We start from the raw sequence: 20,766 nt of genomic DNA, 5'->3' as shown, positions 1-20,766 counted from the left end.
CCGGAGTGCAAGCTAAACCCGTCTCAGGGCTCCAGCTTTATTACATGTTGATATGTTTGCTGGAGAGAATTCAGACTATGAACTCCATCCTATACAGCCTGTTGTGGGTTCTATGTCTTAACCTTGGGCTTTTGATTTCTATCGCAGCCAGGGGTTGTTTTTTTTTCACACATTTTCGGAACCCAGCAGCCTAATTGTCACTAATGCTCTGAGTTATTATCTGACACATTAATTAGCCGTATCCATGAAGGAAACAATGTGTTTCCGTGTGCAGCCGGCTCAGCGGGAGCCTCTTCCAGTCCATATTTTTCCCGTCTCCGTTCTCCTCTGTGGTGAAGGCGAAATCCTCCTCTGAATGTTGAATCTCTGAGTTATATTTAGCCGTTCGCTTATGGATCTCCGTGCTGACTGTCAGCTGGAATGAATTGTTTCGCTTCTGTCTGTTGCCGCTTTCTCTCCGTCTTCTTGCCTCTGCCTTTCTCCCTCCTCGCTCTCTCCCATTTCTCTCCGCAGCCTTTTTTTTCTTTTTTTGTCAGCCCCTCATCTCGCAATACGTCGTCTTCTTCGCTCTCTCTGCTACACTTCTGCCTCGGCTCATTGTGTCTACATCCGTCTCTCATCTCTGGTCTATTTTTCTCTTCACCTCATTTTCCCTCTCCTCCTCTGCCTTGTTACTATCCCCCTCTCCTGGCCGCTCTCTTTTTCAGCCCTGGTGGAACCATTTGTTCTGCCCTCTTCTGTAACTTAACTGGCTATAGGCTCCCGCTGCGCAGATAGCACCACTATCACTCACCTCCGTGGGCTTATTACAGCCCTCCACCGTTAAATATATTCATGAAAAATTCTCTCCTTCTCTACCTCCTTCTTTCACACACACACAGACACACACACACACACCTACATACAGTGTGTATATATCGAGAGATAGTCATACACATTTATTTATTTATATATATATATACACATACACACACACTGTAAAGACACTACCTTACAGTGACCTCGTTGGCAGAAAATGCGTATTTTCAGGTCGATTTGCAACTAAAGCGGTGTATCATCTCAAGGCCTGCCGATATATAAACCATGCTGTGTGTTGCAGTGTGTCTAGGGCTGCAGCTAACGATTAATATCATTGTCAATTGATCCGTTGATTATTTCCTTGATTAGTCGATCAGTCTTTGGTCTATTAAATGGGAGAAATTGTGAAATATCTGTGTTTCCTAATATCATATGGTGGAATGTTTACCAACTGCCAGATTATTTTCACAAAGGATTATTGTAAAAATATTTCAGTTGAAACTGGCAGAAAACAGAGAAAAGCATTTAATCAAATACCAAAATGTGCATTTTCTATCAATTGACTTGTCGATTAATTGAACACGTATTTGATCTGAATAAATCTCAGACACAACGGTGTGCAAAATCATCACACATTTTATTTCTGTTGGCTTGTTGTTGTTGTTTTCCACCATCAGTTGGCAGATTCCGAAATCTTTCCCTTCCATGAAAAAGGAGAAGGAGGAGGGAGAGGTTGTGGATCGAGAGGAAAAGAAGACGACCGGTGCAGACGTGAAAGCACCACAGCTGGAGGTGGAGGTGAAGGTGGACGGAGAGGAGGAGCTTCGCGCTCACACCGCAGTTTCTTGGGATCAACCTAGAAGGTTAGTGAATCACTAACAACCTCCATTAGATTTCATTCAGATTTTTCCATTTTCTCCCTTTTTATTTCTCTACTCCATGATGCCCTTTTATCCTCTCTCTGCCAGAGAAGGCTGAGCAGGATCTCAGCGCGCTCAGGTTATGTTTCACAGCAGAGGCAGAGCAGCACAGCGCAGACTCATCACGCTCATATTTCTTAAGGCCCAGAGAAACCGACGACTCTCACAACCCGTATTTATCACGTTTTACGGCCCCGTCCCGCTCGGATAAATCCCATAAGCCACGCTTGCATGCAAATACCAGCTTTTGTGTGCCTCTGCCCGGCAGGTATAATATTCTATTGTTTTGACTTAATCTTTGAAAGTCTATCCGCAGCCCTAAGCAGCGGATAGAGCCTGAAAGAAGCAATAAAAGAAGAAGAAGAAGAAAAAAGCACACCCACTGGATTAATCCTCCTTCTTGTGCATTTTTGCAGTAATGTTTCAAACTAAGGTCCACATCAGACATACATGAGGACGTGCATTCATCACCACCTTTACCCGTACTGTGAGATGGATTTTCAGCTCCGCAATACCCCGGTCTGTGTTCCAGCGTGCGGCTGACTCGAGCTCCCGGCCAGTCCCTGGGCATCAGCATAATGGGAGGCAGAGGCATGGGCCGGAGACTGAGCACCGGAGAGATGATGAGGGGAGTCTTCGTCAAGCACATCAGCCCCGACAGCCCGGCAGCACATAATGGCACCCTCCGGAACGGAGACAGGATACTAGAGGTGTGTGTGTGTGTGGGTGTGTGTGTTTATGCCATATATATATATATATCTATATATATATATCTATATATATAGATATATATATCTATATCTATATATCTATATCTATATATATATATATATATATATAAATATATATATATATATATATATAGAGAGAGAGAGAGCGAGAGAGAGAGAGTCTGTGAGTGGTTAAGAGACTGAAAAATGATGACAAAGGGATTGTCTACATGTTTTGTGGCTGCTCGTGCTACAACCTGGTATAACCAGAAAACCTTCTATTCACTCCAACCCTCCATCTATGTCGGGCCAAGGTTCAGCTTTATTGTTATTGTACAGTACAGGGCTTGCACAATATACTGCAAATATGCCCCTCCATGCCACACACACACACACACACACACACACACACACACACACACACACACACACACACACAGAGGGCTGAATACCATTCAGAGCAGAAGCAGAAGCACTCTCTAAAGTCACCAAATGTCAAAAGCTTTTGAAACCACATAACAGCACGGCTTTTTCTAAGATGTTCCTCAAGGTCTTGGTGATTAAATGTAGTGTTTTGGAGGTGTTTTTGAAGTTTTTCTTATCAATTCTTCAGTGGTAAAAATGTTTTTTCAATTTAGCACCAAATCGGTGTAGCAAATGGTAAATGGTGAAGTGGCGATGGGCGCGATCATATACTCCCATCAAAATGTTCTAAGCCCTTTTACACTTTCACACTTCATTTGAATTCATTCATTTTTAACATTTTTTTTGCCGATTAACAACTCGAACAACTTGACGCATGCTGCGGAGTTGCATCTGATGGATCCCATCTTTCACCTCTTCTATGTGGTGTCTACCATTGACCTGCTAACGATCCTCTGACTCCCCCTAAAAAGGACAAATACAGGCCTATGTGGGTCTCTAAGGGTTCAGGCCAAATGGGATTTACAGGACTATCATCATCGCGACTTCTTTATTTCTCAGGTAATTATACATATCGTCTTTTTGTTCAGTATTTGCTGTGCGTGTGTGTGTGTTGACCCGTCCAAGGTGTGCGGCGTGGACCTGAGAGATGTCAGCCATGAGCAGGCGGTGGAGGCCATCCGCAGGGCTGGAGACTCCGTCGTCTTCTTGGTCCAGTCGGGACAACACAGACCTCAGGTATTGCATCTCAGACCAACAACGAAATAGCACTTTTCTACTGTCTTAGAAAATCACTTTGCGGTGTATATTCAGGTATGCATACATTACCTTGCGTAGCATTTGCGTCCGAGTCTCAACACTCACAGAGGTGAGGGAGAGCTCTCGGCAGATGTTTCAGCGGTGTTGTGCGTATAGGAGCTTTGTTGCATTACAGTCTGAAGTCCTCCAGACACACGGTGTACACATCGCAATATCGGACGCGCCATTTGAAGCATCTGCAGCGCGTTCCACAGTCGTACAGACGTTCACCTTCCCTCTCCGCGTCTCCTGTTTTTTTTTTCCCGCCCACAGTCCCCTATGCTCGCCAACCACGGGAGACTAACTCCGACGCCACAGTCGAACTCGCACAGCGGCAAGGTAGTACTTTGATCTTCACACGTATAAATGTAGTATAAATACATGGTATTATGGATATGCTGTTTGTCCGCCCTACAAAGTCAAAAAAAAAAAGAAATCAGTTTTGAATGTCGTGACTTTAGATTTCACTGGAACAGATGACAAGCTGTGAACTCATTTCCCCTCAGTTTCTGTTCCCACACTGTTACTGATGTTTGGCTTTGTATGGCTGTCGTGTAGAGAGAATGTTATGTGTACACTATTATATATATATATATATGATGAGTCATTGACACCTACATGGTATTCCAAAAAGAATGTTTTCTTTCGAGGGGTAGATTGCTGTTGTGTTGGTGATGCGTATGGAACTATATCTGTTTCCCCTCCTGATCGTAGAAGGCAGAGCCTCTCAGTCTGTTCCTCACCCTCTCAACTGCAAACCCCTTCACTCCCGCCCCCTTTAAGGTTGGTACATTACTGTGTGTGTTTGTGTGTGTGCAACATCTTAAAAGCAGCCTTTCTATTTGCATTTTTCGCCAAGCCAACTTCCAAAAAAAGTTAATGAAGGTGCATACTTGTAGATAGAACGCTTGCAGTTCAAAGTCCTTCGCAGCGACCTTGTTTGCGTCAACCCTTTTGTTGTTCTCCTTTGGTGGAGGTGCGTAACTCTCCAAATAGACGGCGCGTTCTTTTGAAGTTTTGTTCCCATGCGCTTGTAAATCGGTTACAAAATAATGCATGATTCCGGTCATCTTTCATGTTATTTTTAGCCAACATTAAAAACTGTGTTCATTAATTCATCCTGTTCCGGCATTTTTCTTTTTTTTTACACTGAACGAGCCTGGGGGGGGGGGGGGGGGGGGGTCCCTCCGGGCACGAGTTGGACGACCCCCGAGGCTCGTTCAGGCATCTCCAACTCTGCCTTGTTCAATAATGCAAAGCTTCTCCTCAGGTGCCTTCGCCGACATCCGATGGAACGGATCGGAGGAACCCGGCGACCGTTGCGGCACCAGTCACGGCGGCGGCTGCTGAGAGCGAGGGCGACATCGGCAGGAGTAAGTCTGCATCATATAAGACTTCTCTCACACTCAACACAGGGTTCCTTTAAAGCCCCCCTCGCTCCTCCCCACAGGACAAGTTGGAGCATGGCAATGTTGGGGCCCACTTTTATCAGTGAAGGCCGTGTGATGCGCTCAGAGAAACTACATACTTATGTTCCAAAAGAAAAGAAAAAAAAACGCTGTAAAACTGTCAGGAGTCGAACACACATTCAGAAAGCACTCTTTGAATGATCACAACTCGTGAACGTGTTTCGAAGGTCCGTTATTTGAAAGCGGTTTTCCTTCAATGCTGGAGCGAGTGAGGGTCGTTCCAGCAAGGCGACGCTTCCTCTTGCCATTCAGATCCATTCCCAGCTCCGCCACCCTGCCCTCCGCCTTGGCTTTGCTTTATGCACCTGTAGCATGAAAATGTGTGCACTGTGGAGTTTTCTTGCAAACAAACATTCGGTTTTGCTCATCGCAATGCGTTGCGCGTATCCTCAAGGTTCTTATCAAATCTGTCGCGTACACTCCTTCCCTCGTAGAACATTCTAAGAGCAGCTGTGTCCACATCACCTTCTGCGCCGCTATTGTCGGCAATGCCGCTGAATCTTTACAAATCAATGAAGTGGTATGAAAACTGCTGGCAAGAATGTGAAACATGCTCATACAATATAGGCCCATAGTGGTCAAAAGCTCCACAGGGTACATTTGAGGCAGTCTATGTGACAAATGCTTTTTTTTAACATGTACATTTGATCTTCATTTTTCTCCTTGTTAACTCTCTACTCTCTTTTTTTAGAAAAGATGCTCCAGCGTTACGGCAGCCTGTCCGGGAAGCTCCACATGATCGAGCTGGAGAAGGGCCCCGCGGCTCGCGGCCTGGGGATCGGCCTCTCGGGCAACAAGGACGGCTCCAGGGCCCGCATGAGCGTCCACGTGGCGGACGTAGACCCCCGGGGACCCGCCGGTTTGGACGGGAGGATACGTGTCGGGGACGAGCTGCTGGAGGTACGGAGAGGAAGTGGAGAGGTTGAGATTAACAGATGGGAGAGTTTTTAAAGGGGGGGGGGGGCGGTAAGTAATGTTGGAGTCACAATTGAGAACAGCAGAAAGAGAGCACTGGGTTGTTGTGGGTCAGTAGAGAGCGTTGAGTGCCTGCGCTGTAGATTTATCAGACAAATTACCATTTGAAGGATTGGTGGGTGCTGGGGGTGGATTCTCTCGATGAGCAGCCGCGTATTAGAGTTGATGAGGAAAATAAAGGGGGGGGGGGGTGATAAAGGAGACGGTACACGATGTGTGATTCTTCTTCCAGATCAACGGTCAGATCTTGTACGGCCGGAGTCACCAAAACGCCTCCACCATCATCAACAACGCGCCGCCTAAAGTCAAGATAATCCTCATCAGGTAAACGCGCAGAGTGATTTTATTTCATTTTTTCGTTTCCATTTCTCCACCAAACTTCAACGAAACAGTTTTTTTTTGGGGGGGCGGTTTTCGATAGGAATAAAGCAGCTCTGGGTCAGACGGGATCCACGGCGGCGATAGAGGACACGGTCGACTCCCGGACGGACGCAGCAGAGCGCGGGGGATTAACCAGAGACGTCCAGCACGTCGTCCTACCTCAGGTGCAATACCTTCTGCAGTAAATAACAATGACCTGCCATATTGTTGTAAATGTGATTTCAAAGTTAGAGATTTTTGTCTGCTTCTTTATTCATTGTTTTTTTACCTCCAGGATCACACAGGTCCCGGCCCCTGCCTGGCAGAGGGGGAGTCCAAGGACGGAGCGGCGGTCCGGTCCCTGACCCAGCACGGCACTGCCAGTAAGGTGTGACATCGCCAGCGGCATCATCACATCCGACATCCTCATTGATAACCTTTTTATTTTCATGTGGCCTACATCCTATGAATGTATCTCAACCAGTTCAATGCCATTTCTTATGAATATGCAATAGAGTGGCCCCTGTCAGAGCTCTATGTTATATTCTCGGATTATTAGTATAACTGATGCAGCTTTACATGGTTTAGCCATTTAACCATGTAAAGACAATTTGAAACAACTTTATCGATTTGTTGTGTAGTTTAATCTGCATCAGTGCATCCTATTTAATCAGCCGGTCATATGTTGTGTGTCCTATATCTGTTAAAGAAAGTAACGGAGTGAAAAGTACAATATTTGCGTCTCAGCTGTCGTTGAGTTGAAGTGTAAAGTACTACAGCAAAGTACAAGTCGTTGAGTAAATGTGCTTTGTTACATTTCTCCACTGCATTTTTATCGTAACCTCAAAAAAGAGTCCAAAATATATTTCCGAAATATTTTCTTCATCTGTCACGCCTCAATGGCCTGACTGTAGCTTTTTCAACAATCAATAATCGTTCAAGAAAACAAGCCATCGATGTGCAGCACATTCACATGCAGCTGTCCATTCCTCTGGTCTCTTGGTATTTCTGGGTGAAACTGAAACCATAGTGTCCGAGAGGTAATGGTTGCCGTGTTTTAAGGTGATGTCGTCATCTGCTAATAAGCTTTCATGTCGGGGCCCCCTGGGCAGCAGTTATTCAGATATTTCTCCAGAGGGTGTGTTTGATTTTTAATCTCGCTACCTCTCCATTCTTCTGTTGCACCTACTTTTTATACGTTGTTGTTTTTTTGCTTACCTTTCATTGTTCCTGTCCAGGTGCAGGATGGCAGGAGACAGGTTGGAGACAGAATCATAGCAGAGGGTGATGAACCTGTGACAGGCCTGTCGATGGCCAAGGTACAATCCACACACACACACACACACACACACACGCACAATGTCAAGCTGATATAATGATGTATGACTCGCCTGTCTTCTCTGCATCCAGGTGTCCACTTTGATTCTGGAGCAGCGGGTCACCGTCGACCTCTCCAACAATCCCTCCTCCTCCTCTTCTCCACCTCTTTCCCGTCCCCGCTCTCTCACTCCCGCCTCCCTCCCCATGCCCTCCCCTCCCCCGCCGTTCAATGCTGCGCGGACCTCTCCCGTCGGGTGCTCTGATTGGCTGGGATCGGCTCCCACGACGTCCGACCCCCTGATTTGCCCAGTTGTGGCTGGCGGGGAAACCACCATAGAGTTTTGCAAAGGAAACGTAGGCCTGGGCCTCAGCATCGTCGGAGGATGTGACACTCTGCTGGTGAGGGAAGCCGATTTGTATCAAGATTTCATTTAACGCACAATCAATCAGAATATTCGAACAACTTGATAATCCTAAATAATGAGGCCAAAAAGGTCTGTGTATGTTTCCATCACAATACAATGCAGCTGCACAGGCATTGTCAGTGAAAGTGGAGATGCTGTATTGTGAATATACTAAGCAGTTCAATGCTGATTTAATTTAGTTGGATTGGATTATCTGCAATAATAGGTGTCTGCTGTTTCCCCCCCACTAGGGGGCAGTGATAATCCATGAAGTAAACGATGGAGGAGCAGCACAGAGAGATGGGAGGCTGCAGGCTGGAGACCACATATTAGAGGTAACACACAACACCTACCATTGTCTATTCATCTAAATATGCTGTGATTAGACTGCATTCCACTCGAGTTATATCATAAAACATAATGCGTCACAATAAAATGTTGGTCAAATTTGATTATTTAATTTTCGTGTTCAAAATGAAAGTCAAGTATTGTATCTTTCTTTCCATCACTGTCCAGTGAATGCCATGTCTTTCCAATTTCTGAGGCTGTTATATAATTTGTTATTTAATTATTTGTCAGGACACATTAACATTTCTGTAAATGTGCCAGTGTTAGCCAGTCGTCTGATTTAAAACGACGGTACTTTTGCAAGATGTTCGAGTCGAAGAAAAAATCCAGACATGAGACAATGTGATGCTGAGGGGACGACTAAAGCAACAATGACCTGCACGCACAAGACAGAAATCATGCAGAGCAACAGGAACAGACGGCGACCTCCAGGTCTGAAAAGTGAAGCCAATGCAGAAGTGCCTTAAACTTGCATTCTCTCTAATGGCCAGCAGGGGGCGACTCCTCCGGTTGTTAAAAGAAGTCAGATTGTATTGAAGTCTATGAGAAAATGACTACTTCTCACTTGATTTATTACCTCAGTAAACATTGTAAACATGAGTTTATGATCTCGATCTCTAGTTTCAAGTCTTCTTCAATACGGCATGATGTTCATTTCGTAAATTATGGTCCATTTAGAGTCAAATAGACCATAAAGCAGAGTATGCTTTAGGGCGGGACTACCTGGTGATTGACAGGTCATTATGATCGGCGTTGTCCGGTCTGGGAGTTGTCCGTGTTTTCGTCTTAGAACTTTTCAACCCGTTCACAGTCTGTTGTTAGTTCATGAAAGTTAATTGTAACATTTTGGTTGACCTAAAAATGTCTTAATCAGCGTTTCGTTGTACTTCGCTCCACTCGTTTCACTTCTGGTTCCAAAAAAAGCAAGACGCACAATAACGCGCTCCATGTCATTAGTCGTCCCTAAGATCCAGCCGCTGGTTGCGCTACACTAATACAGTTTTCTCCCGACCTCCTCCGTTCAACGACGGCTTGCGTCTCGTTCACCTCCTCCCAGGTCAACGGCATAGACCTGCGGCAGGCCACTCACGACGAGGCCATCGGCGTGCTGCGGCTCACCACCCAGCGCGTCCGCCTGTGCGTCTTCAGGCACCAGGAGGCCTACAGGGAGGAGGACCTGTGGGACGTCTTCAGCCTGGAGCTGAGGCCTCGTCCTGGAGAGGGGCTAGGGTTCGCCACTGTGGGGAAGAGGTATTTTCAGAATGTTGTTGTGACAAGTGATGAAGAGTCTAATTATTTTGTATCTTCAGGTACGTACGTCGGACCAAATTTGACTGGTACTGTAGGTCAAATTGTGGATCTGATTCTAGACGTAGCCTCCTAAAGCCAGACGAAAACAGTCCCAGAGAATTTGCCTGGCAACCGTAAGCCAAACCAATGAAAGGGGGTCGATGACGACATCTACAAGCAGTGTAACCTCGCACCTTGTGAAAATGAGTAATAGGTGAGGAATAAAGTAGGCCACGCAGTTGCAGAATTATGCCACGATATTAAAAAAAGGAAGTGATTCATCACATGAATGGCTTTTTTCTCGCCTCAAATTGAACCAGAATCCACTGTCAAGTTAGTTGGTCCCTTAGTTGTATTGCTAGAATGTCGCAATGCATTTTGAATAGTCAGCAAACTGGTCGACTTAAACAGGAAGGGTTCATATTGATGTGTCAGTGAAAAAGAACACTTGCTTTAAAGCTAATCTGATGCACCACATTTTTGCAGGCTGTTTAATGCATTATCTTCCGAATGTAAAAGTAATTTATGTCAAGTCTATTTTATTCATATAGCCCAATATCACAAATTTCACATCCAACACCCTCCGTCGTTTGTTTTTGCCCCTCACAAAAATAAAATGGAAGAAACCTCAGGGACACCATCTGAGGAGGACAGACAGACGTGCAATAGATGTTGTGTGTAACCAACATCATTTATTTATTGGTGTAAATATGCCAGTTAGCCAAGAGGATATTTTTCATCTGTCGTCCCAAGAGGCAGATGTTACAAAGTAAACCTATAAACAGAATCTAAGTGATAATATATATTACAATGCGTGCACAAACAGTGAAAGAAGAATATATAGTATGATAATAATAGAATTACGATCAACTGTATGGATAATCCATATGACAGAAATGACACATAGAATGTTGACATATATGAAGAAACTGGATCTGAGCCACACTCCTCTACACCAAGTAACCTGGAGGACAGGGGACGAGAGGACCAGCGACACAAACAATCAAGAAGAACTTCATTCTCACAGAAAGGAGAGTTCTTCATTTCTACATGTCAAATGGACTTTGAAGCCTGTTTAATATGTCCAAAAGGGCATGCAAAATTTATATTTGCAATTTATTTTTCATTTTGCTGTAGTATCGGATGATATTATTTACTTTTTTCAATGTCTTTTTTCAAACAGCGATGTTTACTCTTTTATTAATTGACATGGTATAATTGAAAAAATAATTATCAACCATAAATTAGAGTCCTGTCAAGTGTTTTTTTTTCCCGTTGAAGGTCTTAGGGTCTGAAGTTGAGTTTCAGATAAGGAGACTTCTGAGGCCTTTACCCGGTTAGAAGTCAGGGACTCTTTCGTTATTCTGAAAATAAATAAATGAAGGTGAAGGACACATCATTTGCACAATCAAGTGTGACGTTATGCAGAACAGCAGGCGCACAGGTCACGTAATTCGGTTCGCGGGGGTTTTTGACCTCAGTTTTCTCTCAACAGTAATGACACGGGCATCTTTGTGTCAGATCTCATCAGAGGAGGCGTAGCGGATTTGGATGGCAGGTTGTTGCTGGGCGACCAGATTCTGTCAATCAACGGGGAGGATGTCCGCGCGGCCTCGCAGGAACACGTGCACGAGCTTCTGCAGGTCAGACGGCTGTCACGCTCACACAAAACCCAAGACCATAAACAAGTTTTTTTTTTTGATCAGATTCATCGTCTTACGTGAGATCTAATCTGTGACTTTGCTCTCAGAGCTGCAGTGGAGCGGTCCACCTGGAGGTGGCTCGTTTTAAAGCTGGGCTGCAGTACTCACAGCAGAGCCAGGTGAGCTGTCTGTGTCTCATCCATCACAGGCCATCAAAGAAAATGGAAAGATGTGTGGTGGAATTTATGTTTTTATTTTTATCACGCTATGATTTGAATTAAGAGTCCAGCTCAGTAAACTCATTGTTGTCAACTACTACTCCTTTGCATGATTTGAACAACGGCACTTTGTGAACCTCGGACTACTTTAAGTTGTGTTTTATCCAGAGCGAAGACTCCGACTGCTCCACCCTGACCCACTCAAGCGGCTGCGATGCTTCGCTCGGCCACCAGAGGGAGACAGATAACAAGACGGGGAGCTACTGTGAGTCGCCCTCCTGTCCTCAATGCAAATACAATGAACACATACTGTACATATAGATATATTGATGTGGAAATAATGCTGTTAACATCTTCAAGCTAGTTACTCAAATCTATATCTCGTTCTCGTCCCACAGCATTTCAAGAGTACCCTGTCGCCAAACAAGTAATAATACAAAAGGTAAGGCATGAAAAAGTAATGTGTTCACTTGTTATTTATTTTGAGATGGTATTTATTACTTCAATATTTATATGTATATCTTCCTATATCTGTATTTGGTTGTGAGTATATATGTATATCCATCTGTCTATCTATCTATCTATATATCTATCTATCTATACATATATATACAGATATAAATGTGTGTGTGTACAAACCTGGCTGGACCCCAGACTTGCATAACATTAGGTGTTTATCTCTTGTGCAGACTCTGACATGTGATTCACCGGTATTGTCTAACAGGGTCTACTGTCCATCTGTCTGTGTGCGTGCGTGTCTGTGTGTGTGTGTGTGTGTGTGTGTGTGTGTGTGCGTGCGTGCGTGTGCGTGCGTGCGCATGTGTGTGTGTGATATCACCACAGGGTGCATGTGACTCCCTGGGCATCAGTGTAGCAGGAGGAGCGGCCAGTCCCCATGACAACGTGCCTCTTTTTATTGCTACCATGGATACCGATGGACTGGCTGCCAAAACACAGCAATTACAGGTGGGGAGTGGCGACGTGTGTGTGTGTGCCTGTGTGGACAAAAAAAAGTCCATCCTCACTGTTGAGTAAACAATTTGTTTAAGCGACTTGATTTGAGGGTGAGGATTTGGATCGTGACTGTTACGGCATATCTGTTATCTTATTTACAGATCAAGGTGGATGAGGATAAAGACCAGTGTTTCACTAACGGTGTCTTTGTAAGGATTTTAAAATTGCATACCATAGCTTATACAGTATGTAGGGGTTGAAATACTTCCAAAACATACTGTACTAACACAAAATGTGTGGTACAGACTATACAAATCATACATACATTAAGTATAGACTTAACAAGAAAATAGGGCTTTATTAAATCATAAAAAGACAACTTAAGGTTGTCTCCAGCAATATCCTCGTGAATATAAGGTAGAAGTACAAGTGAGTGTGTGTGTGTGTGTGTGTGTGTGTCAGTCAGGCAGGAGACAGGATCCTCTGTATCAATGATGTGTCCATGGAGGGAATGACTCGCGTCCAGGCTGGAGTCCTGCTGCAGAACGCCACCGGAACCATCCGTCTGCAGGTAACGTCACGCCGGGACGTACGGTAGTAGATCTACAAAGCCAGTGTGAGGCACGACGCCTGGTTCCTCAGTGAACCATGCCGTGCTCCCTCGAGGTCATTATTACTTTTTATAAAACTCACTTAGACATAATTACCTGCATGGAACCAGCAATGAAAATGGTTTCAGTCGTCCCCTCATTATCAGTGTTTTGCATGTGAGCACGATACTGTAGTTTGTAAACCTGACACTGATTTTATTTTCATGTTAATGATAATAATAAGAGGTGTTGGTAAGGAGCTGGATTTCAGCTGTTCTTGACAAGTGCATTGTGTGTAAAAATAAAACATCAAAGGGGTTTTTATTTATTTTTTACTCCATTTTATTAACATTAGGACAGGCCTCAGATATCAGATAGTGATAGTGTCAGACTGTGTGTGTGTGTGTGTGTGTGTGTGTGTGTGTGTGTGTGTGTGTGTGTGTGTGTGTGCGTGTGTCTAGGTGGCTGCCGGTTCTGGTGGGTGCAGCACAGAAGACCACAACGATGTACACGCGCCGCGGCCCCCGCTGCCCCGCTTTCACAACAACCTCTGGTGAGAATCAGCCTCCTGTTGTCGTAATATACGGTTTCACTTTGGTTCCCTCCCGGTTCATTCACCGAAACAAGGACAATGGCTAAAACGGCTATAAAAAAGTGCGGTCACTGTGTGAGAAGCATTGAGACAAAATGTGCTTTTGAATTTTTCTGTGTTCAATAAATTAATTCAGGCAATTTTACGCAAAAAAATTCTAATTTCATAAAAGTACGAGGAACCTATTGTGTTTGTAGAGATTATTATCATTTCTCTGCTACGTAATCATATTTTTTGAGGGGTTCGGGATGCTGTTGTTGAAAGTTACAAAAATTGGCACACGCTTCAGAACTGGCGAAGATCTTCACAATGCCAAATTTCAAAGCTTTTGTGTTTGTTCTTTTCTCATGGAACGGTGTTGAGGCGGACAATTTGCATGTTCCGCCACTACGCAGTAAGCTGTTGTAACTTTGACACGTCGTATAATTATTGTGTGTTCTCAAGCACCAGACATTCGAGACACGAGGTTGTACAAATGTTTCAGTATCTAATTTCCAGCAACCAGCACTCATGCGTGCAGTGTCTGGCGCACACATAAATGCAGCCCGCCAGTACCCCCCAACATGCGTGGAGGCGCGAGGGCCTGTTCATTGCTTCTTGCCGCTTTAGTTTAATTTATTATTTGTTATTCATTTTCCAGGGTGTTTCCATTGATATTTGAAATCTCTTTTACCTGGAATTCCTGGCCAAACAGCATAAAAGTTCCTCATAAAAGCGCAACAAAACACACTTAAAACAAACGACAAAAGGTTAAAAACAACATAAGAAGTTTCACATAAAAGAAACAAATTCTTGCTTCTGGGTTTGTTTTTGGCAGCTTATCAAACCAGCTATTTATACTTCACAACCTGGTAACTGACATTTTAATCAGGAAAATATTAGTTGTAGTATATAAGTGACCCAAATGTAATTATTTGTGACCCAAATTCATTTCTTTTTTAAGGAAGTTTAGCAACTGTGTTATTGAATATTACACTTCCGGTTTTAAAAGTAATAATTCTGGGATTCATCACATTTTTCCAAACAGTACATTAGAAATCTGCCTCTCTTTGCTCACCTATTGTCTGTCCTGGTGAGATTGGATACTTATCCTTTTACACACCTCCATTGTTTCAATCCTTTCAATTCCCCGCAGTGCTCGCATGTATAAGACCGTCACTCTGGAGAGAGGCTCCTCGGGCCTGGGCTTCAGCATCGTGGGAGGGTTCAGCAGCCCTCACGGAGACCTGCCGATCTACATCAAAACGGTCTTCAACAAGGTGAGAGGACGTCCACCGGGGGAGAAATCTTTTCATGGGGGGGTTCCTGGTACGGAAATCGAATCTGGGCACAGCGTGGCGTTCAGTTATACTGGAGAAGCGTCCGTGTTCCTGTGCAGTAAGAGACAATTGGAATCCACAATGCCAAACGGCATGAGGCTTAAAGGGACAAATACATATTTTTCCTCTTACCTGTAGTGCTATTTATCAGTTTACATTGAGGGTTGACTGTGGAGTTATCTGCCTTCTCTCCAATATACCGGGACAATATGGCACTCATCTATGATTGCAAGAAAATAGTTCCTTCATGAAACTGCTCACAACACAGGCTGTGGATTATTTTTGAGTAACCTGGTAATGATTTGTAAAAAGTTGCCGTTGAGTTATCCAAATTCATTTTTTTTTGGCGCTTGGAGCACCACAAGCCGGGTGCCATATCGTCCCATTATTATACTGTAGAGAAGGCAGACACATCTACAGCAACTCACACCGAAACAAGCTTTTCTTCCTCGTGGACAAATGAAATAAAAGTTAAGAGGAACAATATGTATGTTTGATTCTGTGGGTGAACTGTCTCTTTAAGGTTTTTAACAGCTAATGAGTGAGTAATGAGAATATGAATGTGCTGTAATGTATCAACAAAAAGATAGATGTTTCTCCCTCTATTGGTTCAATTGGCTAGGACGGTTATTAATGCTATTGTTATTAAATCATCCAGCAATTATCCATTTTAAATATCTAGTTTATCTGTGATATATTTCAGAATTAAATTTGGAGCGACATTTTATCTCAGTTGTTGCGTTTCCTCTCAGTATGTACAGTCCGTTTTTTTTGTCTTTCGTGTGTATGTAACGGTGGAAACAGCGTCTGATCTCTGATCTTTGCGCTCGGTGACGTGACTGGTTCTTTGTGTGCCCGGCAGGGTGCGGCCGTGGAGGACGGCAGGCTGAAGCGCGGGGACCAGATCATCGGCGTGAACGGACACTGCCTGGAGGGCGTGACTCACGCCGAGGCCGTGGACATCCTCAAGAAGACCAGGGGGGCCGTGGTGCTGACGGTGCTCTCTTGAAGAGAACAGGGCCCCCGCTCGACAATCACGTTTTCCTGCGAAGTAGCCTCGGCGCAAATAATGTCACTGCCACTGTCACGAACCGGTGATGAATGCAATTTGAAATGAATGAAATTTATTTATAGAGCGCTTTTCACAGACATGACATCACAAAGTGCTTAACAGCAGAAATTTGAAAAACATAAAAAAAACCACAATGTGACCCTAGGGTCAATAAATGACATCCACAGAATAAAATAAAATAAAATAAAAATAAAAATGAGATAATAAAAATGAAAACATATTTTAAGAGCAGGTCTAGGATGAAGTGATAGTTTACAAAAGCATGAGAAGAGTCGATAGTGTTCATCTGAATTTAGCTGGGGAGGGGACGCCACCTCTATGGGTGTGTTAACAAGCACGGTGAAGGTGTTATTTAGAAGCAATGTGTTTCTGTTATATGGATCTCATATCCCAAGCATGAATATATCTCTGTATTAATACAAGCAGGATGTATTTACAGTAATCATAGAATGCTAAAAACACCAGAGGCAACTATTAAATAAGCCAACTGCTGGTTTATATATTGTGTCCTAGTTGTCCCAGTTCAAGGTCTCTATAATATACGCATCATTGCCCACGTAAACACGCTCGTGAATAAATAACCATCCCCATATGTTTGCTATACTTCTGTTCGTTACATGCCAAGTGCTTCTGCCAAACTTTTTGTATGGCAATAAGCTGTCAGGACGTTTGCTCCGGGAAGACCGTTTCACTTTGAATTTCCTTCATGCTTCATCTTCTGATCGTTCGAGGTGTGTCATGATTGCTTGACAAAATCAATGTTCTTTACATGTCTTTAATGCTCAAGATAAATCCACAGATTTATTACCGTTTTCATAATCCGTAATCCATGCTCGGGCATCTTTTAGGGTTTGGGATTGTGTCACGTTGTGTTAACTGAATGTACTGCGAGTGATCTTATTAAATGGTCGTTTGTTTAGAGTTTGGTACGCAGAACTTGATTTGTAGCTCAGGATTTCTGTTGATCGGCTCACTGATGGTGCAGTGGCACGAGCAGCTCCATGATGCTTTGCGCACGCCTCTCTGGAATAACACTGAGTAACTGAAACTCGTGGATATCACACGTTGTTTGACTTCCAAATCCCACAGAAGAAGTCAAACTGAGATTCCTGAACTGTCTAATGAGGACGTCTGTGGCCGCGGTTACGGTTCTTTAAGGAGATGCAAGAATTTTTTGCATCATTTTTTATTTCTAAACAGGCGAGCTGATTTTTTGCTATGGGGGGTGTTTTATTGTCGTGGTTGTGCTTTTTTTCCTCTCTCTCTCTCTCTCTCTCTCTCTCTCTCTCTCTCTCTGTGTCACTCACTCTCTCTCTGTCTTTTTCAAACATGAGCGCATTTTCACGATCACTCAGGTTTAGTGAAGAGTGTGTCACGCAGTACATCAGGGAGTGACAGGGCAGCACTAAATCACAAAGTGGGTGACAACAGGAGAGGCAGTGTGTGAAACAACACAGAATATACCTAAAGTGCCAGAGGCAAAATGACTCATGAAGAATTTCAGAATACTGTATTTTTACATGATTGGACTATAGTTATTGATGCATTCATGTGTTCATCACTGTATTATTGCAGCTGGCACAGGTGGGGCTGATTGTACTGACTCTATACATACTGCTGGGTAGCTTGTGAATTCATCATAATCTATTTGTAGATTATATTTTGTGTAATCTCAATCTGCAAAGCTACTAAAGGTATCAAAGATAAATGCAGTGGGGGAAGAAATCAGTTGGGACGCAGACCTTCCAGACCTGAGATAGAGAAACGCCAATGGAGACCTGTTCCATTTTGTTATATATAAACGCACAGACCTTCCACTTTAACTACCGGACTTACTGTCGACAACCTGACAAACAATTCATTTGCACACAAATGTCTCATTTAGGAGATAGGCGGCATCTAGGGAGCTCCTGTCTGGAGCCTGCTCATTAATCAAAGCCATCTGTTCACATTGCAAGCTTTATTGAAACCCAGCCACCGCAGTCTGGTTCATCCTCCTCCAGATGAACAATTGCGTCGCCCGAAGGCTGGTGGGAAGAGGTTTTTTCCAACAATATTATGGTTTCTTCTTTTGTGAAATTTAAAACTATTTTATCTTCTACTTGTTTGGAATCTGCAACCAAATCTATATCTTTTTGTAATTTCTGGTTTCATTTGATTTTCGTGCAACTCTAGTGGGAGTAGCAGGGGGCAGATGCATTGATATCTCCCTTATTTATCTTTCATTAAGTAGGAAAACTGATCTGCTGTTTCTTTGTTTTACGAATTTCCCTTTTCCTCAAACGTCTATGAGGAGTGTGCCAGCAGGCCACTGGCAACGGGACCTTTTTTTTCCCCACCGCTTGTCCCCTTCTCGCCCTCTTCTCCATCGTGTATAAAACCCACAGTTGGGCCTCTCCACTGAAGCTGCAAAGCTGTAATACTTTTTTTTCTTCCTGCAGCTGAGAATGAGAGGAGTTCCACAAGAGAGCACACTTGTCGTGAAAGGCGCTAATGATCCTCTCTCTCTCTCTCTCTCCTTCTCGGGAGGGTAGCGGCGGCCAAATGATTGATCCGTGTGTGTGACTGTCACATCTCCCCATATTGATGAATCCACAACATTGTCTTTTTTGTCAGTGTAACCTGCTGGTGCAGAGAGAACAGCCAACTGATGGTGGATCTCCCCAACAACAACAAAAAAAAGAAAGTCTATTCTTCTTTTCCCATCCATTCCCATGAGATTCTATTTCAAGATACCAGCATGCACTGCAAAAACAAAATGCCATTCCTAAGCAGTTCATCCCAGTGCTGAGTCTCAAAAAAACGAATCTTACAGTCGCCACTGTACTTACTGCAGGTCTACAGTACTTACAGTACATTGCAGTTAGACGGTGCCACCGGTTCCACGTCATTTCCCAATATAAGTCGAGAGATGTCACAAGCAAATGAGCTGCACTGCTGGGAGATTTGGTGCAGAGAAGCACGCGGCGCTTGTGTCACGCCGTTTTTTTAGCCCGAAGCAAGAGATAATGAGACGCCGTCGTGCACTTATTGCAGAGAAGCACGACATGAGATGCCGCATCATCGGGTTACGAGCTTTAAAACGGCTATTCATTCAGTTTGATTCAATAATTCTTAATTCAGTTGTTTGTCACAAACTATTCTCCGCATCTAAACGCTGTTTTCTAAGATTGTTCACTAGCCTGCTGTTAAATTGTTCTATTTGTTCATGTAAGTCGTTGTTTTTTTTAATGGTCAAATTTAAGACACTGATTTAAAAAAAGAAAAATAAACATTTGTGTCTCCCATTTCAAAACTGACAGTGCAACTTTAGATAGTGAAAGGTAAACCTCAGCCCCCTAAATGACCAATAGCTGCAGCCTACAGCCCTTAAAAGCATCTGCAGCATCTATTTAAAACTGTCCAGTAGTACCTGTCCCTATCTGAATGTAGACAAACACCACATATCCCAACACCCCCAGACTAGCTGTCATCGCAGCACTTTTTGGCGGGTCTTTCGTTTGGAGATCACCTTTAAGCTTGCTTGGGGACCATGGCTCTGATGGATAGCTTTTCCCCACACACCAAGCATAACGGAGTCGGTGCAATCAGATCCCCGGTGAAAGTAAATCCAAACGAAAGATAACTTTCGCTGTATTGCCTCGAGCTCACAGTTGTTGCTTTATTTTGACCGCCAGTCATACTAGGCTTTTCATCTGGGTTAGAGTTTTGTCCAGGGCCCAGTTCAGAGTCTGCATATTTCATCGCTGTTCGTCTTGTCACCGCAACCCGTCCCGCACATCATTTAATTCTCCTGTCTTAAATTAACAAGGTCATTATTGCGCTATACCTACTGCCACCCACTGGCATGGAAGAGTATTTAATTACTTAGCCAGCCACTCTCTTGCAGGTTCAGACGCTCAACAATGGCAAATTATTTGCAGCAACTAAATAATATTTCTTTCGACCGATTCAGTGAAATTGGACATTTCCTATACGGCACACCTGACGATCTCTCACGGAACACTGAATTCATCAATTGAGCCATCTACGGCAACATACAGTGTTTAAATACAGTAGATTCATACGTGAGCTATCGGCTTAAGGTCAACGGTTAGCCCTAGATACTGTATAGCGTTGGCAGACAAGCCTCAGAATGGCTGAAGAAAGGCGATGGAGGCGACTTTGAACGTGGTGCTCATTGTTGTGCCAGGCTGATTTAAGTATTTAAGAAATAACTGATTGGCTTCGATTACATTTGTATTTGTTTTTAATTGTGTTGCATCCCACAGTTTCATGTCTTTAACATTTTTACACACATGCCTAAAAACATGTATGGACTTTGTTAAGATGAAAGTGGTGGTACTTATATGTGCTAAAGTCAAAAAGATTCTGCATCAATAAAATCAATGCTTGGGTTTTTAGAGGGTTACAAGCACATGACTCATACTGCGGCAGTAATGTGTTACATCCACATGAGGGCGGTGTGTGTGCTCCTATGAAGACATGAGGACATTGATCTGACTCATCGCTGAGACGCAACATTACATCCAAGTGGTTTGCTGGTGAGCCTCCAGGCCTCAG

General features: G+C 43.8%; 1 protein-coding gene across 1 annotated transcript in view; it reads left to right on the top strand.

The window, feature by feature from the left end:
• The window catches only part of LOC306784581 (multiple PDZ domain protein), a gene marked incomplete at both ends in the record, with an annotated part of 32,452 nt that extends 16,312 nt beyond the window's left edge, over positions 1-16,140 (top strand). The window contains 23 exons of the mRNA XM_079278613.1: positions 1,476-1,661; positions 2,251-2,428; positions 3,479-3,589; positions 3,923-3,988; positions 4,364-4,432; positions 4,920-5,022; positions 5,810-6,018; positions 6,326-6,417; positions 6,515-6,638; positions 6,749-6,841; positions 7,698-7,772; positions 7,864-8,172; positions 8,429-8,512; positions 9,583-9,776; positions 11,311-11,458; positions 11,566-11,637; positions 11,845-11,941; positions 12,075-12,118; positions 12,520-12,642; positions 13,097-13,201; positions 13,682-13,773; positions 14,948-15,071; positions 15,994-16,140. Coding sequence (XP_079134739.1) covers positions 1,476-1,661; positions 2,251-2,428; positions 3,479-3,589; positions 3,923-3,988; positions 4,364-4,432; positions 4,920-5,022; positions 5,810-6,018; positions 6,326-6,417; positions 6,515-6,638; positions 6,749-6,841; positions 7,698-7,772; positions 7,864-8,172; positions 8,429-8,512; positions 9,583-9,776; positions 11,311-11,458; positions 11,566-11,637; positions 11,845-11,941; positions 12,075-12,118; positions 12,520-12,642; positions 13,097-13,201; positions 13,682-13,773; positions 14,948-15,071; positions 15,994-16,140 — 2,845 coding nt within the window. The remainder of the gene's footprint in view (positions 1-1,475; positions 1,662-2,250; positions 2,429-3,478; positions 3,590-3,922; positions 3,989-4,363; positions 4,433-4,919; positions 5,023-5,809; positions 6,019-6,325; positions 6,418-6,514; positions 6,639-6,748; positions 6,842-7,697; positions 7,773-7,863; positions 8,173-8,428; positions 8,513-9,582; positions 9,777-11,310; positions 11,459-11,565; positions 11,638-11,844; positions 11,942-12,074; positions 12,119-12,519; positions 12,643-13,096; positions 13,202-13,681; positions 13,774-14,947; positions 15,072-15,993) is intronic.
• Positions 16,141-20,766: the final 4,626 nt, after the last annotated feature.

Source organism: Melanostigma gelatinosum, assembly GCF_949748355.1.
Source record: "Melanostigma gelatinosum genome assembly, chromosome: 11".
In the NCBI taxonomy this organism is placed as follows: Eukaryota; Metazoa; Chordata; class Actinopteri; order Perciformes; family Zoarcidae; genus Melanostigma; species Melanostigma gelatinosum.
The sequence above is the reverse complement of the archived record's forward strand: the minus strand, read 5'-3'. Positions and strand labels throughout refer to the sequence as shown.